The sequence below is a fragment of the Aspergillus oryzae genome, chromosome 2, assembly GCF_000184455.2.
Source record: "Aspergillus oryzae RIB40 DNA, chromosome 2".
Taxonomy (NCBI): Eukaryota; Fungi; Ascomycota; class Eurotiomycetes; order Eurotiales; family Aspergillaceae; genus Aspergillus; species Aspergillus oryzae.
Window position 1 is genome coordinate 2,280,130 of NC_036436.1, and position 12,870 is coordinate 2,292,999.

At 47.6% G+C, this 12,870-nt stretch overlaps 4 protein-coding genes across 4 annotated transcripts; 2 read left to right on the forward strand and 2 right to left on the reverse strand.

The window, feature by feature from the left end:
- Positions 1-159: 159 nt before the first annotated feature.
- Positions 160-1,283, reverse strand: AO090003000070 (mitochondrial 54S ribosomal protein uL24m; the record flags this gene model as incomplete). The annotated part of the gene is made up of 2 exons (XM_001819255.3): positions 160-795; positions 867-1,283. The coding sequence occupies 2 exons, from the start codon at positions 1,281-1,283 to the stop codon at positions 160-162; spliced, it is 1,053 nt and encodes a 350-aa protein (XP_001819307.1).
- Positions 1,284-4,880: 3,597 nt separating this feature from the next.
- rho1 (Rho family GTPase RHO1) lies at positions 4,881-5,777 on the forward strand (the record flags this gene model as incomplete). The annotated part of the gene is made up of 5 exons (XM_023234718.1): positions 4,881-4,948; positions 5,025-5,052; positions 5,138-5,335; positions 5,437-5,571; positions 5,613-5,777. 5 exons carry the CDS (start codon positions 4,881-4,883, stop codon positions 5,775-5,777), a joined length of 594 nt encoding a protein of 197 aa, XP_023089815.1.
- A 2,143-nt stretch (positions 5,778-7,920) lies between these two features.
- On the reverse strand, positions 7,921-9,195 carry AO090003000073 (uncharacterized protein; the record flags this gene model as incomplete). Its single annotated transcript, XM_023234719.1, has 1 exon — positions 7,921-9,195. One exon carries the CDS (start codon positions 9,193-9,195, stop codon positions 7,921-7,923), a length of 1,275 nt encoding a protein of 424 aa, XP_023089816.1.
- Positions 9,196-9,911: 716 nt separating this feature from the next.
- Positions 9,912-11,297, forward strand: AO090003000074 (methionyl-tRNA formyltransferase; the record flags this gene model as incomplete). Its single annotated transcript, XM_023234720.1, has 2 exons — positions 9,912-9,964; positions 10,556-11,297. 2 exons carry the CDS (start codon positions 9,912-9,914, stop codon positions 11,295-11,297), a joined length of 795 nt encoding a protein of 264 aa, XP_023089817.1.
- Between the last annotated feature and the right edge of the window lie 1,573 nt (positions 11,298-12,870).

Here is a 12,870-nt window from a genome sequence, read left to right on the forward strand (position 1 = left end):
CAAGCCTGGAATGTAAGCGAAAACCTAACATGGTAATCTTATCTTATACAATCATATTCTATGCTACAGTGGTACATTTGTATACATCCAAGATTCAAACAAGTAAGAGGGAGAACAGAAATTATTCCTCTGGCACACGTCCCATCACACCTAAGCTGATTACGCTTTGTTCGCCACCTTTTCTTTCAAGAAATTCTCAATGAATCCGGCCGTTTGGTCGTCCATGAGCATATTGCCATTGGCATCCCTTCTCGCATCCAGGCGCTCCTTCTTCTTGGCCTGTATCATGGCGATCAGTTCACCCTTGGGTGTCAACAAAGACCTGCTTTGAAGGTACTCCTTTCTGTAATCTTCCATCTTCTTCGCCTCAACCCATTCTGGATCGTGCCGTGTACGGTATTTCGAGAACTTATTCCGGAGCTCATCCAGAACACTGGGAGGGAAGGGTGCATAGTGCAGCGATGGTGTCCAAGTCGGCGTTTCAACTTCCATGCGTAGCGTATCCCACTCTTCGTCATTCAAAACTGGAGGTTCACGGCGAGGCCATGGGATTTCGATATTTTCGCCGGAGATGTATCTGGTATGTCTGGGGGTTTCTGTGCCATGTTCCCGTTCAAGAATTGGCTCTCCACCGTGAACGTGTTCAACCAAGACGTCTCGTGTTTGTCCAGTAGCTGGATCGTCAAGGGCAACGACGAGGCGGACATCATCGATGGGAATCGGCAAGGCCATCGCGTTGACAGTGCCCTTGTTTCCGTATTGTGAGTTGATCCAACTGGGAAGGTGCACATCATTCTGCGGAATGTCAAGAGTCAGTCAGAGGCGAAGATACCATGAGGATAGTGGGTGTAACCGCAAAAACATACCATGTTGAGATCCCTCACGTTAACCGTCTCGTTGCTTGTATCCACACGGACAACCTCATTGATCTTGCCCTTATCCCGGCCCTTCATGATACACACTCGATCTCCCACGGCGATGTTGATATATTTCCTCCTTAGGTGCTTGGGGATAGGTGGTGGGTTCATTGCCTGGGGGCTCAGGGCACCGAACGATTGACCCTCAAATCCGGCATCGCGCTGAGGTGCCAAAGGCCCGCGGAGCCAGTCTTCTCGTCGTCGTTGCCTCTCAGCGCGGATGTTATCGAGCTCTATGCGGTTCAAAGCGAACCGCTGTCTCAGGTGGTCTTTGAATTCTTCACGCTCAGCATCTTTAACAGCTCGAACTGCCTTTCGCTGGGCCTGGTTTCTTGCCAAAGCCGTCCTCCGGATGACCTTCTGCATATTGAATGGTGCGGTACCAGCAATGGCTGAGCGACGTTCCCGCGGAATCTCTAGGGACCGGGTGATGCTCCGGGAGGGAAAATTGCGGCCGTCACGACCACGTGACCATATTGTCGCTCAGGTTTCAAGGAGCCAATGGGAAGATCCGATAGGGGTGCCTCCGTATTAGTAGATGTGGAAGTAGTATATGCATACTTCGATAAATAGTAATAGCACTGTACTCCGTACACCGTACACAAGGCATTTGCCTGGCCTTTGTCAGAATGTGCTGAACCACGAGAGTGTATGAAAAATGTATAACATGGCGCTTAAGTGATAAGTCGGAATCACTCATTGCGATATATCCGTCTACATTTTAACTAGGTTGCTAACTTGATGCGTTACCCCATATAACCAACACGGTAGTACCATATGCATACCTCTCGACATAGACATAGCATGTCAAAAAATATCAAAGGATGTGTTACCGCCAGGGACGTTTCATACGAGGGGGAAAAAAACAGGATACCTGTGTGATAGGGCACTTTGTACAAATTCGAAACATGAATATTTGCCTCTAGGGTAGCTTAGAGAACTGAATCTCGACAAGGAGGTAACGGCACCTTTCCGAGGTCTAGCCTCCCCCTACCTACATTTATGCCCTAGATAGGTCAGTTGAGTAACGTTGAGTGGCTTCTGGATCCTAGAAGTGAATGCTATGTTTGCAAGGACCAGAGTTACTTTTGCGCAGGAATTTTAGGGCCTGGATTCGAGAAATTCAGCGGTACTTCAGATATGCAGAACCAAGAAGAATGGTCTAGCCTCACTGCCGGAGAGTATGTCCACTTCAGCGCCACAGACTATCCCTTAGGTCCGGACTGCACCCAGACAGGCATAAATGTATCACAGACTGCTTTAAGGCTTTGTTGTATGTCAACAAGGCCTTCTTGTTTTCTTTCCTTTTTGGGCTGGAAGCTTTCGATCGGGACTTGTAGCGAATTCCAGGGGAGTCCTGTCCTCAGCTAGGCTTTTCTGCAGATTCCACCTTCAGCTGAAAGTATGCATATGCACTCTTTACTGTGTGTGCAAGGCTGACTGGTCCCGATCATGTAGGAGTCGTAAGACGAGTCAAATCCTTCCTTGGCTTGCCTAGGGCACTGCTCTTTTATGATCAAGAGACAAATAATTTACATCACCCCCAGGAGCTTTCCCATCTAGCCTTGCAAGTACCCTGACAATTATGATGTCACGGGTGAAAGAGCAAATGCTTGATACAGTTAGACAACATATACAGGGGCGTGATCACCATTGATTGCGTCAGTCACATTGTCAGGATTCTTGTTGAGTGCTGCATAGGCTGTATGCTGCTATGCACTTTGGAATTACCATTGATTCGAAAAGTAACAATGCCGGCAAAGACAGCCCAATGAAGCCTCACAGCCAGTTAGAAAGGTGGATCAACCAGCATGGTTGCATATCGGACTGAGTCACAGCCGTTTCCCAGAGAAAAGATAGAGACAAAGATATCCGCACTTGCTGCAAGGCGTTCACTGCTCTGGGTTTAACCGTGGCTGAGGCCTTCCTGCAAGCCGGTAATAAGCGCAGACCTGGGTGGTGGCTGGTATGACAACCTGTGAGAATAGTTGACATTGGTTTTGTGGAAGCCTTCGCACTTGCAAGCAAACTGCCAGTAGAGGAGGAGAGGTTACCCCAGAGTAGTTTCATATGATGAACACGTGAGATGTATTAAGTTTGTATTGAATTGCTAGGACTAGGTGTACAGTATACTGGTTATGGTACTTTAAGGGGTGGGCGCAGCTAGGAGTGCACCGCCACGTATTGTACGGCGTACTCTTGTTTTAGGGGAAGGTCAACTCCCCAACCTGAGGGACCCATACAATTCTGATGTGATCATATGTACGGAGTATGCACATGTACTTTGGCCCGGTCTACTAGTACGAGACAAGCTCTATTCTTTACCGCAGGACCCGGGGTATTTAGGTTGAATGATGCCATTGAACAATAAACTTGCCTGATAAGAGCATGACTGCTTATCATCGATGGAATGAGAAGTTGCGATTATGACGATCAGGTCATGCTTCTTTCCCCTTTGGCCCATTATTCGTGAGCACAGTTTAGGATTATTTAGGTAAGTGTTTAGTACCACAGGTAGTATCGATTATTGCTCCCTAGGTATTTATGTATTTGGCGTTTCCGACTTTTGTCAAGCGAATCATGTCCCTAATAATACCTATAGGAGAACTAATATTAAGAATGGAGCCATAACCGATAAATCCGAGCATACAAGGTGTCCACCGGGTGTCTAGGCTCCGACTATAACTGAAGGATTGACGTGTCCACGCAATTAGTACTCCTAAGCTCGATTGCAACATGTAGTACAGATACCAGGTAAATGTGTATGTTATTCGGTGGCTGTTTAAATTCTGTTTCCATGATTGAATGCAACCAGTATTGGAACTGATAACATGTTAATGGTTCGACCATCAAGGGGATTTGGGATCTCCGGTGGATCGGGTCAATTAAGTGGGTGGGTGAAAGACTCCCGAGATAGAAAATTATCATTGGATTGGAAAGCTCGTAACTCAAAATGGCGTTGAAATTAAATTACATACCACTCGGTACTTCCTGCAAAGGCGGTAAGCGAAAGGAGTGCTACTTCCACACGGTACTGGAATTACAACCAATTGTATGACCAGCCACGGTGGCTTCAATTATGATGGGAAGCCGACAAAAAACTAGGCACCCAAGATACAACATGTGAACAGGGAGTGAAATAGAATGGTTCTGCATTGTGAGGAACAGAGGAAATTCCTGTTGCTTTACTTATGTCTTCCACTTAGAGAAGAAGAAGGATTCTTTCTTTCTTTCTTTTTTTTTTTTTTTCTCTTCTTCATGAGTGTCGGATAGGATACAAAGTTCGCAAGTTAAATAAAGAAAGAATTTGGAAAATTAAAAAAAGGAAATGAAAAAAAAAAGTAGTAAGAGAAACAAACCCAGCACAGCCACATAACTTTTTTATCTGTGTAAAATATCGGTTGTTGCTAACCGTTTCAGCGCTTTTTAGTCTGGTTTTTGGTTACTTAGTCAACTTGGGGAGCCTCACCTGAAAGGCCAACCGGGGGAACCAAACGAGAGTGGAAGAGCCAACGCCGATAACCTTCGCTCCCATACAGGCCCGTTACCCTTTACTGTCTTCCACCACCCATCCATCAATCATCCTTCATCTTAAGCTCCCCTGGAGACTATCATCCCGTTATTGTCCTTTGACTGAACCCATATCCTAAATTTCTTCTCTTGTTCCCTGATTTCTCTCTCTCCCCCGACTCAAGCCATTTATTTCCCCTCTTAACCACTTTATTCTCTTCCCTCTCCCTATAATTTAATCAGTGCCGTTGCACCTGCACCGTATGTGATAACCCTTTTCCTCGGGCGCCTGACTTGTCCCTTTCTCAGCCTTCTAACCTCCTCTCCGCCATCCAACTTAACTCCCGCAACAGCTTCCCTTTCTTCCCCTCTTGTTTGCCACTCACCTCATTTGGAATCTATCCCATTTGATAATCCTAGTTTCCATCGTTTACTGATCCTCTTCACTTCAAGATGGCCGAAATCCGTCGCAAGCTTGTCATCGTGGGTGATGGTGCCTGCGGTAAGACTTGTCTTTTGATGTAAGTGTACCTCCATCCATACGATGTCTTGTGTCTAAACAAGAAGAGACTGCTGACCGGGACATGTTTTGCACAGTGTCTTCTCCAAGGGTACCTTCCCTGAGGTTAGTTCTCACCGGATATTCGACCCGACCTGTGACATCTCCCTATTCGACCCGAACGCGTCAAACTGACCCTTATCTTCTTCAGGTCTATGTCCCCACTGTCTTCGAGAACTATGTTGCCGATGTCGAGGTTGATGGCAAGCGTGTCGAGCTCGCTCTTTGGGATACGGCTGGTCAGGAAGATTATGACCGTCTCCGCCCTCTCTCCTACCCCGACTCTCACGTCATCTTGATCTGCTTCGCGGTTGACTCGCCCGATTCCCTTGACAACGTTCAGGAGAAGGTGAGTTGCTCTTGATTCTGCATCTTGCGAAGCGGAGAGATTCCCGAAAAGGGGGCTCCAACTGCGAAGAGAGTTGTAAGCATAACTAACATTGATTTCAGTGGATTTCCGAAGTGCTTCACTTCTGCCAGGGACTTCCTATTATTCTCGTCGGATGCAAGAAGGATCTTCGCAACGACCCCAAGACCATTGAAGAATTGACCAAGACCTCCCAGAAGCCAGTCACCGCCGAACAGGTACGTACCCCATAAACGTAAAACTGGAATATCTCTAATAGCCATGCTTTCAGGGTGAGGAAGTTCGCAAGAAGATCGGAGCCTACAAGTACCTCGAATGCTCTGCACGAACCAACGAGGGTGTCCGTGAGGTCTTCGAGGCTGCCACCCGGGCTGCTCTCTTGACCAAGACTCACAAGAAGAAGAAGGGGTGCACCATCCTGTAAACTAGTTTTCGTCTCCTTCACAAAAGGTCTGTGTTTAATGCGGAGATTATATGAACGGATAAGGGTCTCGACTATTTGGTGTTTTCTTTTACTCAGAAAGGGGTCCTCCGTTGGCGTGTTCCGATCTGTGCCTGGATGCGAGTGTGGATAAAGTTCAATCACGGGCACACGAGGTTTATGGGATTATCTGGCTATGCAGTTGGTCGACTTTCTTGTTTTGCAGACTTCTTCTATTTTATTTCTAGGGAGGCGTTGTCTTCATAACCTTGTGGGTTTTCTTCTCTTTTCCAGCTCTCCGTACGCCCACGAGGCGGTTCGATCACTATGGCAGAGGATGGCTATTTCGCTGGCAGGAAAACAGGGTCATCAATACCTGGATAGTGCAGATCGGAAATAAGCTATTGAGGATGGCGTTGTCTCGTGTGTGTCCCGTCAGTCAAGGATCTCCGGGAGGTTGATAAAGAAAGTCGAAATTTCGTGATACGATAGATGATTCCTATCACTTCGGATTTCCCCAGCAGAGTTCTTTATGCCTTTGTGTGTGTTGTTTTCGGTTAAGAGAATGCATGGATTCATTTTGTCTTTGGTTTTTGGCCAGTTCCAGTTCCTCGACGCTATTCCCTTGATCATCAGAGCCTTGATGGGAAACCAAACACCATCATCCCCAACTTATTATTTACTAATCAATGCACATCCTACTTCTTTGCGAATTTGCATCTGCATGGTTTTCCTGATGTCATTGTACCCTGTTTGCTATCTTACCCCCTGATACATATTTTCGTGAAATGCAACAAGCACATGTGTTATCCCCAAAACCTCGGGATTTGGTACCGACAACCTATCAGTAGAAATACCAGTAAATCTTGGTATTGCGTCCATTACAGGAAGAGGTGTCAACTATTGGTAAGATCGTACTATTGATAGTAACAAGTGGGCGGCCCGTTAGCATTAGCACCTTAGACTACGCAGGATTGCATTAGTCCCAGTGTGCCTAAATATGGAAGTGGCAGCTACCTCCTGTCCGTTAAGAGAAAGACGAATGGAATTAGACTGACACAGGAGAATCGAAGTGACTTATCTATCCTTAATATAGTTCCCTAGGTTGATGCCTTGAGAAAGGTGGTCCCTCTAGGTTCCATGTATTGTACTAGTACTACTGCTTCAGGGGTACTCCGGAGTAGTAAGACATGCACATACGTACTTCTATACCTTGAAAGAATAGGCAGCGCTTCTTCTTTGGGAAAAACAACTCAGTATGGAGTATTCATCTCAATATTACAACCTCCACGTCCTTCAGAAAAAAAAGTCAAAAAATAAAAAAGACAACCGTCATCGACATAGAGTGTATCTTTTCATAGAATCATCGGTTCAAATTGAGTAAACTTTCAATATACCGTCTTGCATCCAGCCCCAACCCCTCAGCCAACTTGGCCGGCCCCATATCCGATAGTCCCGGCGAAGACGCACCGCCTAGATCCCTGAAGAACCGAGTCCCGCTATGGCTGCGAGCGTGCGAAGACGTCGAGACATGGTCACTTGCCTTCCGGATTAGGAAAGCCTCCTGGCGAGGGTCGTCGGGGTGAGAGATGCTACTATCGTCACTGGTGGGTTTGTACGATGGGTCGGACATTCGGACCCAAACAATCCACCAGCCACGACTTGTTTTGCAGGTTCTTTCTAGTTCGAGCGGTCGGGATCGGGTTTCTATGTAGGTGCTCAGTAGGCGGTGGTGGATGTTGAGGCTTTCGACACGCGACCAGGGCGTAGCGCTGGGATCTCGCGGAGCTTCTAGAGGAGAGAAACCGAGATCAGGGATGTTGGGGATTGAAGAGCGGATTGTTAGATTCGTTGGGTCGTAGACAAGATCGTAGAACGGTAGATTTTCGGCTGAGAATCGTTGATTGATATCAACTGCATTTCCAGATACAGAGATTCTGGCTGCGGCGTTGGCAGGTGATGTTGACTTGCTGAGTGACCCTTGGAGAGGTTGTAGTTGATGGTGGATACTGTGATAGAGAGATGGGTCTGCCAGAGACGAAGCTTGAGGGTCGAATAGAAAAGTATAGATGAACGGTTTGTGCTGTTTCCTCGTCAGTGAATGCTTGGGAATGCGATGGAAGAGAAGCATGGCTTACTATGTAGACTACTGCTCGTTGTTGTATTGTGCCTGGAGATCAATCGGTTTTAGCACTGAGATCAACAAGAGTGGAGCAGTGTAAGACTGACCTGATGGATTATCTTCTGATGGGTTTGCCAAGTACATATGTAACGTCCTTTGGGTTATTCTATCCCTCGATTTCTTGATTGTTGGATCAGTCTCTAAAGACTTGCTATCTCTCTTCGCTTTCTCATTTTTTAAACCAATGAGAAATTTACCACGGCTTTCAGGTTTGGGAGGATCCTCAGGCACAGAAGGACTTTCTTCAGACCCTTCCTGACCATCTGTAGGTGGACCTGTCTGCTTGTTCGAGCTGGCTGAGTCGTCTTCTCGCTTCAACGCTTCAACGCGGGGATGTGCGCTGGGTGTCCTAGACATGCTCCAGGATGAACCGTATCCGAGCGTGAGGTATTTGACAAATGTACCTGTTGTCACACCCATCCAGTCACTGCCTTTATCACTTCTTGCAGGGGAGGTTTCGCCGCTTGATTGTAGGCTTACTCCATCAGGCCCTTGTGGAGGCTGTGTTGATTGTGTCGTCCCCACCACAAGTGGGCGTGGTATACCTGGAGAAAAACTGCCATCTGTGTCTCTAGATTGGGAATTTCCTCTAGCTTGTGTCATTGCATTTGCATCTCTTCTAGGGCGACCTCGTTGTCTCCTTCGGTGTTTTCGACGTCGTGGTGATGTTGGGTCTTCACCCACCCCATATGCGTCGATACCGTATTTGTAAATCCACTCCATCCACTGTGAGATGCGCACCACAGAAGACCTGGAGATGGTTCCTACACCTGAGAATATAACACCGTCTGATGGTCGAGGATATGTGTCTAAGCCAAGCCAGTGCGTTTCATCGTCATCGCGTGTGGTATCTGCTGATTTATTTGCGGTTGCAGCACTCTCACCAAGCGTATTCGGGTCACCAAATCGAGAGACCACTAGATCCACAAGGCCATCTGTCCGTGCCACGAAGTCTTCAAACACCTCCCTCTCCCCGCTTCCCCATTCTTCCTCGCCGACGCCAATGCCCAGCTCGCCGCCAGCAGAAAGCTTTATGCCATTATATACATCCACAGCAGGGTTTCCGCTTAGAAGAATATCCCAGTTCCAGGCAAATCGTAACCAGAAGTTCTCTAGGAGGGGGCAGAATGTGGACCTGCCAACACGTTTGTATAAAGCGTCAAGTGTGATATCATGATGAAGAAGGAAAATGGAATGCGCCCGGCGTAGTTGCTGAATCAGATGATGGGAAGGACACATCTCCCGCGAAGAGTAATGAGAGGAGGAGGAGGTCTCTGAAGCATCGTGCTGCGAAGAAGGTCCACTGGAAGAGTGGGTTGGAAGCCGAGTCAGGTCAATTGACTATAGCAATCTCAGTATCTTTCGTCATGGCATGTTCCTCAAGGCTAAGCTTACAGCTAAGATCCACCAATTCTTTTCGAGTTCATGCAGCACAATGAGCGACTTGTCAGTCTCCACGTAGTCGACTGCCTCTCCTTTTGAAAAGTTCCTATACCGATTGTTCAGTATAGTTCTGTTGGGTGTCAAAGCAGCGGTCCCCACCTGGCGAAGCTCACCATGCCCTGCGCCAGCCCTATCTGGCGCAGTCTCACATTCCACCCATCATTGGTTTCTTTGTTTTCATTATCAGTTGTAAAGCTTCCGCTCCGTCGCAGCCGATCCGATCTGGAAGTGTAAAAGACGACTTGATCCTGTATCGTTTCGTCGGTCGGTCCAAGGAGGGGGTTGTATATAGTTAGATATGCTAGCTGCGCCGGAACTACCGAAGCAAGATCGCTCCCTGACATCGCATCATTATATCGTGAACCGTAACTCACAGTCAGCCGGTGCAATGATCAAAGGTGGGGGAGTATATCGCTGATCGCCTTGGGATGTGATGCGGTGACATCACGTGCTAGTGTTTTCTAGTGTTCGGGGAGCTTTCCGGAGCTTTAGTCTTCGCCGGCGAAGTAGGTATGCTTTGGCAGCTCCCACGCCATGTTTCTTCCGCGGGGCCCCGGGGCGCTCTGTATATACAGAAACGCTGGAACTAGCCGATATTTCGCACATCGATTCTTTGCGACAAGGTCCTATGAGCCCCTCCGAATACTCTTTTGCGGCTCCGATGAGTTCAGCATAGCTTCCTTGAACGCTCTCCACAAGGAACACCTGGATCGACCAGATCGGATATCCTCCATTGATGTCGTTTGCAGACCGGGTAAAAGGGTTGGAAGAGGCCTGAAAAAAATACGCGAGGGTATCTAACCCCACAAGTTGAAAGAGATAAGGGACTAGACTTACGTTCCTTTCGATAGTCCCCATCAAAGCTGCGGCAACCGACCTTTCGCTCCCGGTCCATGAGATAGATACCTTCAGAGGATGGACGGTATTATAAAGACAATCTCAGGCCCCTGAAGTGTTACTGACTCTGTTAGCCACCTGTACTACCTGGGGGTCCCATCAACCTTATAGTAGCAGTATCCTTCGGTTTGTTTGTGCCTCCACGGATTCTCCATGGCGCAAAGTATGGGGGTCTAAATGTGCACCCTTCTTTGCTTCCTGAGTGAGTATAAGTAAACGGTCGAGAGTGTTATACCGGTAATTGATTGGTAAACAACAGCTTCCGTGGTCCCGCTCCGCTCCATCACACTCTTTTGGCTGGTAGAACTAGGACTGGGGTCACTTTGCAGACCCTGGATCTCAAGGATTTCGACCACGGGGTCATTCTACAGCAGACCCCGTCACCCGGATTCGAGATCCCAAATCCCGAGTCATGTACCGTACCTGAACTCTTAAACCTTGTTGCTCCTAAGGGAGCCGAGATCCTTGTCGACGGTATCCGAAAGGGCCTGTTTGTTCCTCCAGTACATGATGCCGGCTGGCGTTCGCCAGAAGAACATGAATCCCTGATACATGCAGCTAAGATCAAGCCCGAGGACCGCCATATCGACTGGGCAAATTGGACCTGGTTAGATATCAGCAGGCGGATTCGTGTACTGGGGCCTTTATGGAGCAAGGCTTTGGTAATCAATGATGCGACAGCTAACCCTTCGTCCTTTCAATACCGGCGGGTGATTTTCACCGAGATGGAGGAAGTTGAACCGATGAAAGGAAGCGAAGCGTATGCTGTGGTCCCAGGCCTACCCTTTGTGGACGGCGCTCATCCCATTGAGTCTCGACAAGGAAAAGGCGTCTACGTATTCACACAAGATGGCAAACTTCTCCGCATCAACCAAATGAAAGTTGAGGGCGAACAGAATGCGGACGCCCTTCGCGCCGCTCTCAAGGCGCGGATGGTTGGTGGTCGCACATTTTCCTCGAATGGCTCGGACTATACTCCATTCTACAATCCACTGCAATGAAGACACAAATGGGAAGGAAAAGTGCGCTTTTGACTGTACAACTGACTTGTATAATTGACGTCAAGATACCAATATAATTGTTAATGCTAGCCCTGCTTTGGCGCAACGCTGTTTACGTTTGTTTTTGCGGGACATCCCTAACCTTCAGTAGAAAACCGGATCTTGAAAACTTTCTATGGTTAAAGAAGGGGAGTGTTTACTAATGAATAGACATCCTTATGGCCGAGTTGGGATTCTGAATTGATTTAGCCCGTCACAATATCGAAAGAAAGAAGAAAGCGATTGTCTCGCCATTCCACTCTTGGTTCCGTATTAGTGCCACAGGTAAAGACGAGTCTTCCTAAATTTTTTCACAATTGGCTTCTCATGTATACTTACACAGTTAAATACACTAAAAAGAGATCAATGCTGGCCTCGGGACAACCTGGGCCATACTCAATCCACAAGCATGCCCACGTATTCCGTCTTTCTCATGCCTTTCCACGCTCTTTTGCCTTCTAGTCCAGGCCATTGAACGAGGAAACGGTCAGCAAAAGGTAACAGTAGCTTGCCTGATAGACTCAAAGTTGTCACACGAGCCCATGATTCTATGAAAATCGTACGGAGTTGGTAATCAGTCGGTGCTAAATATTCACCCCCCAAGGGCTTTGTGAACGGAACAAAGCCTCTGATGAAATTATGGAGACGGAGGAGCCTGGCAGCTAGTATAACGCAAACCGCCGTAGCAGGACCATTCGTAAGAATCACATCCGGATACGGCGAAATTATTGATGAAGGAAGTCGCTTTTGGTCCGCATATTGTCCACGCAAGACAAGAAGACATGCCCAAAAAGATCTGAGGGTTGAAAAAGGTGCCGTCAGAAATGACTGATGTACGCGACGTGCGCGCGGCACAGTCACAATAGTGTAGGATTCTGCTGGGCTACAGTCGGTCGTAGTTGCTTTCTGAACTTGATTGAGATATCGAGTCTCAAACTCTACTGCCTTCGTAGCACTGAAGTTATCCCCCGAGCTCACAACATATGTGCGATATGCATACTGGGACGGATCGAGCTTTATACGTCGTAACATGGAGAACATTTCGGCTGTATGCCCGCCGCTGCCTAAGACGACGAGAAGATGGGTAGGGGTGTTTTTCGAGCGCCATTTAGGAATGTTAGCATTTTGTGATGTGTATAGGGCATAGATGAGGACCTGTAAGGAAAGTTATGAGTATTAGTCAAGGATGAAGAGAGGTGATTAGGTGTATGTCAACACCAGGAGCTTACAATGAATGCTGATACGCCAACCACAATTCCTATAGTGAAAAGCCCAAGTAGGCTTCTCAGGGACCACTGTGGCAGGAACATCATACCAAATGTTGAAAGCTACTAGGGGACCCAGGAATGCGATCAAAGAAACCAAACGTAAGTTAGTTTGCAGCTGCAGGCGTCATCAGTAACATTTGTTGACAGATAAGTGGTAAAGCACGGCCAATTGAGTAGCGTTGTTGTTAGCTCTGTCTATTGTTTAAGTTAACAATCAAGACGAGACTAGTAACGGCATGTAGCAACAACTGAACACAAGTCGGCAC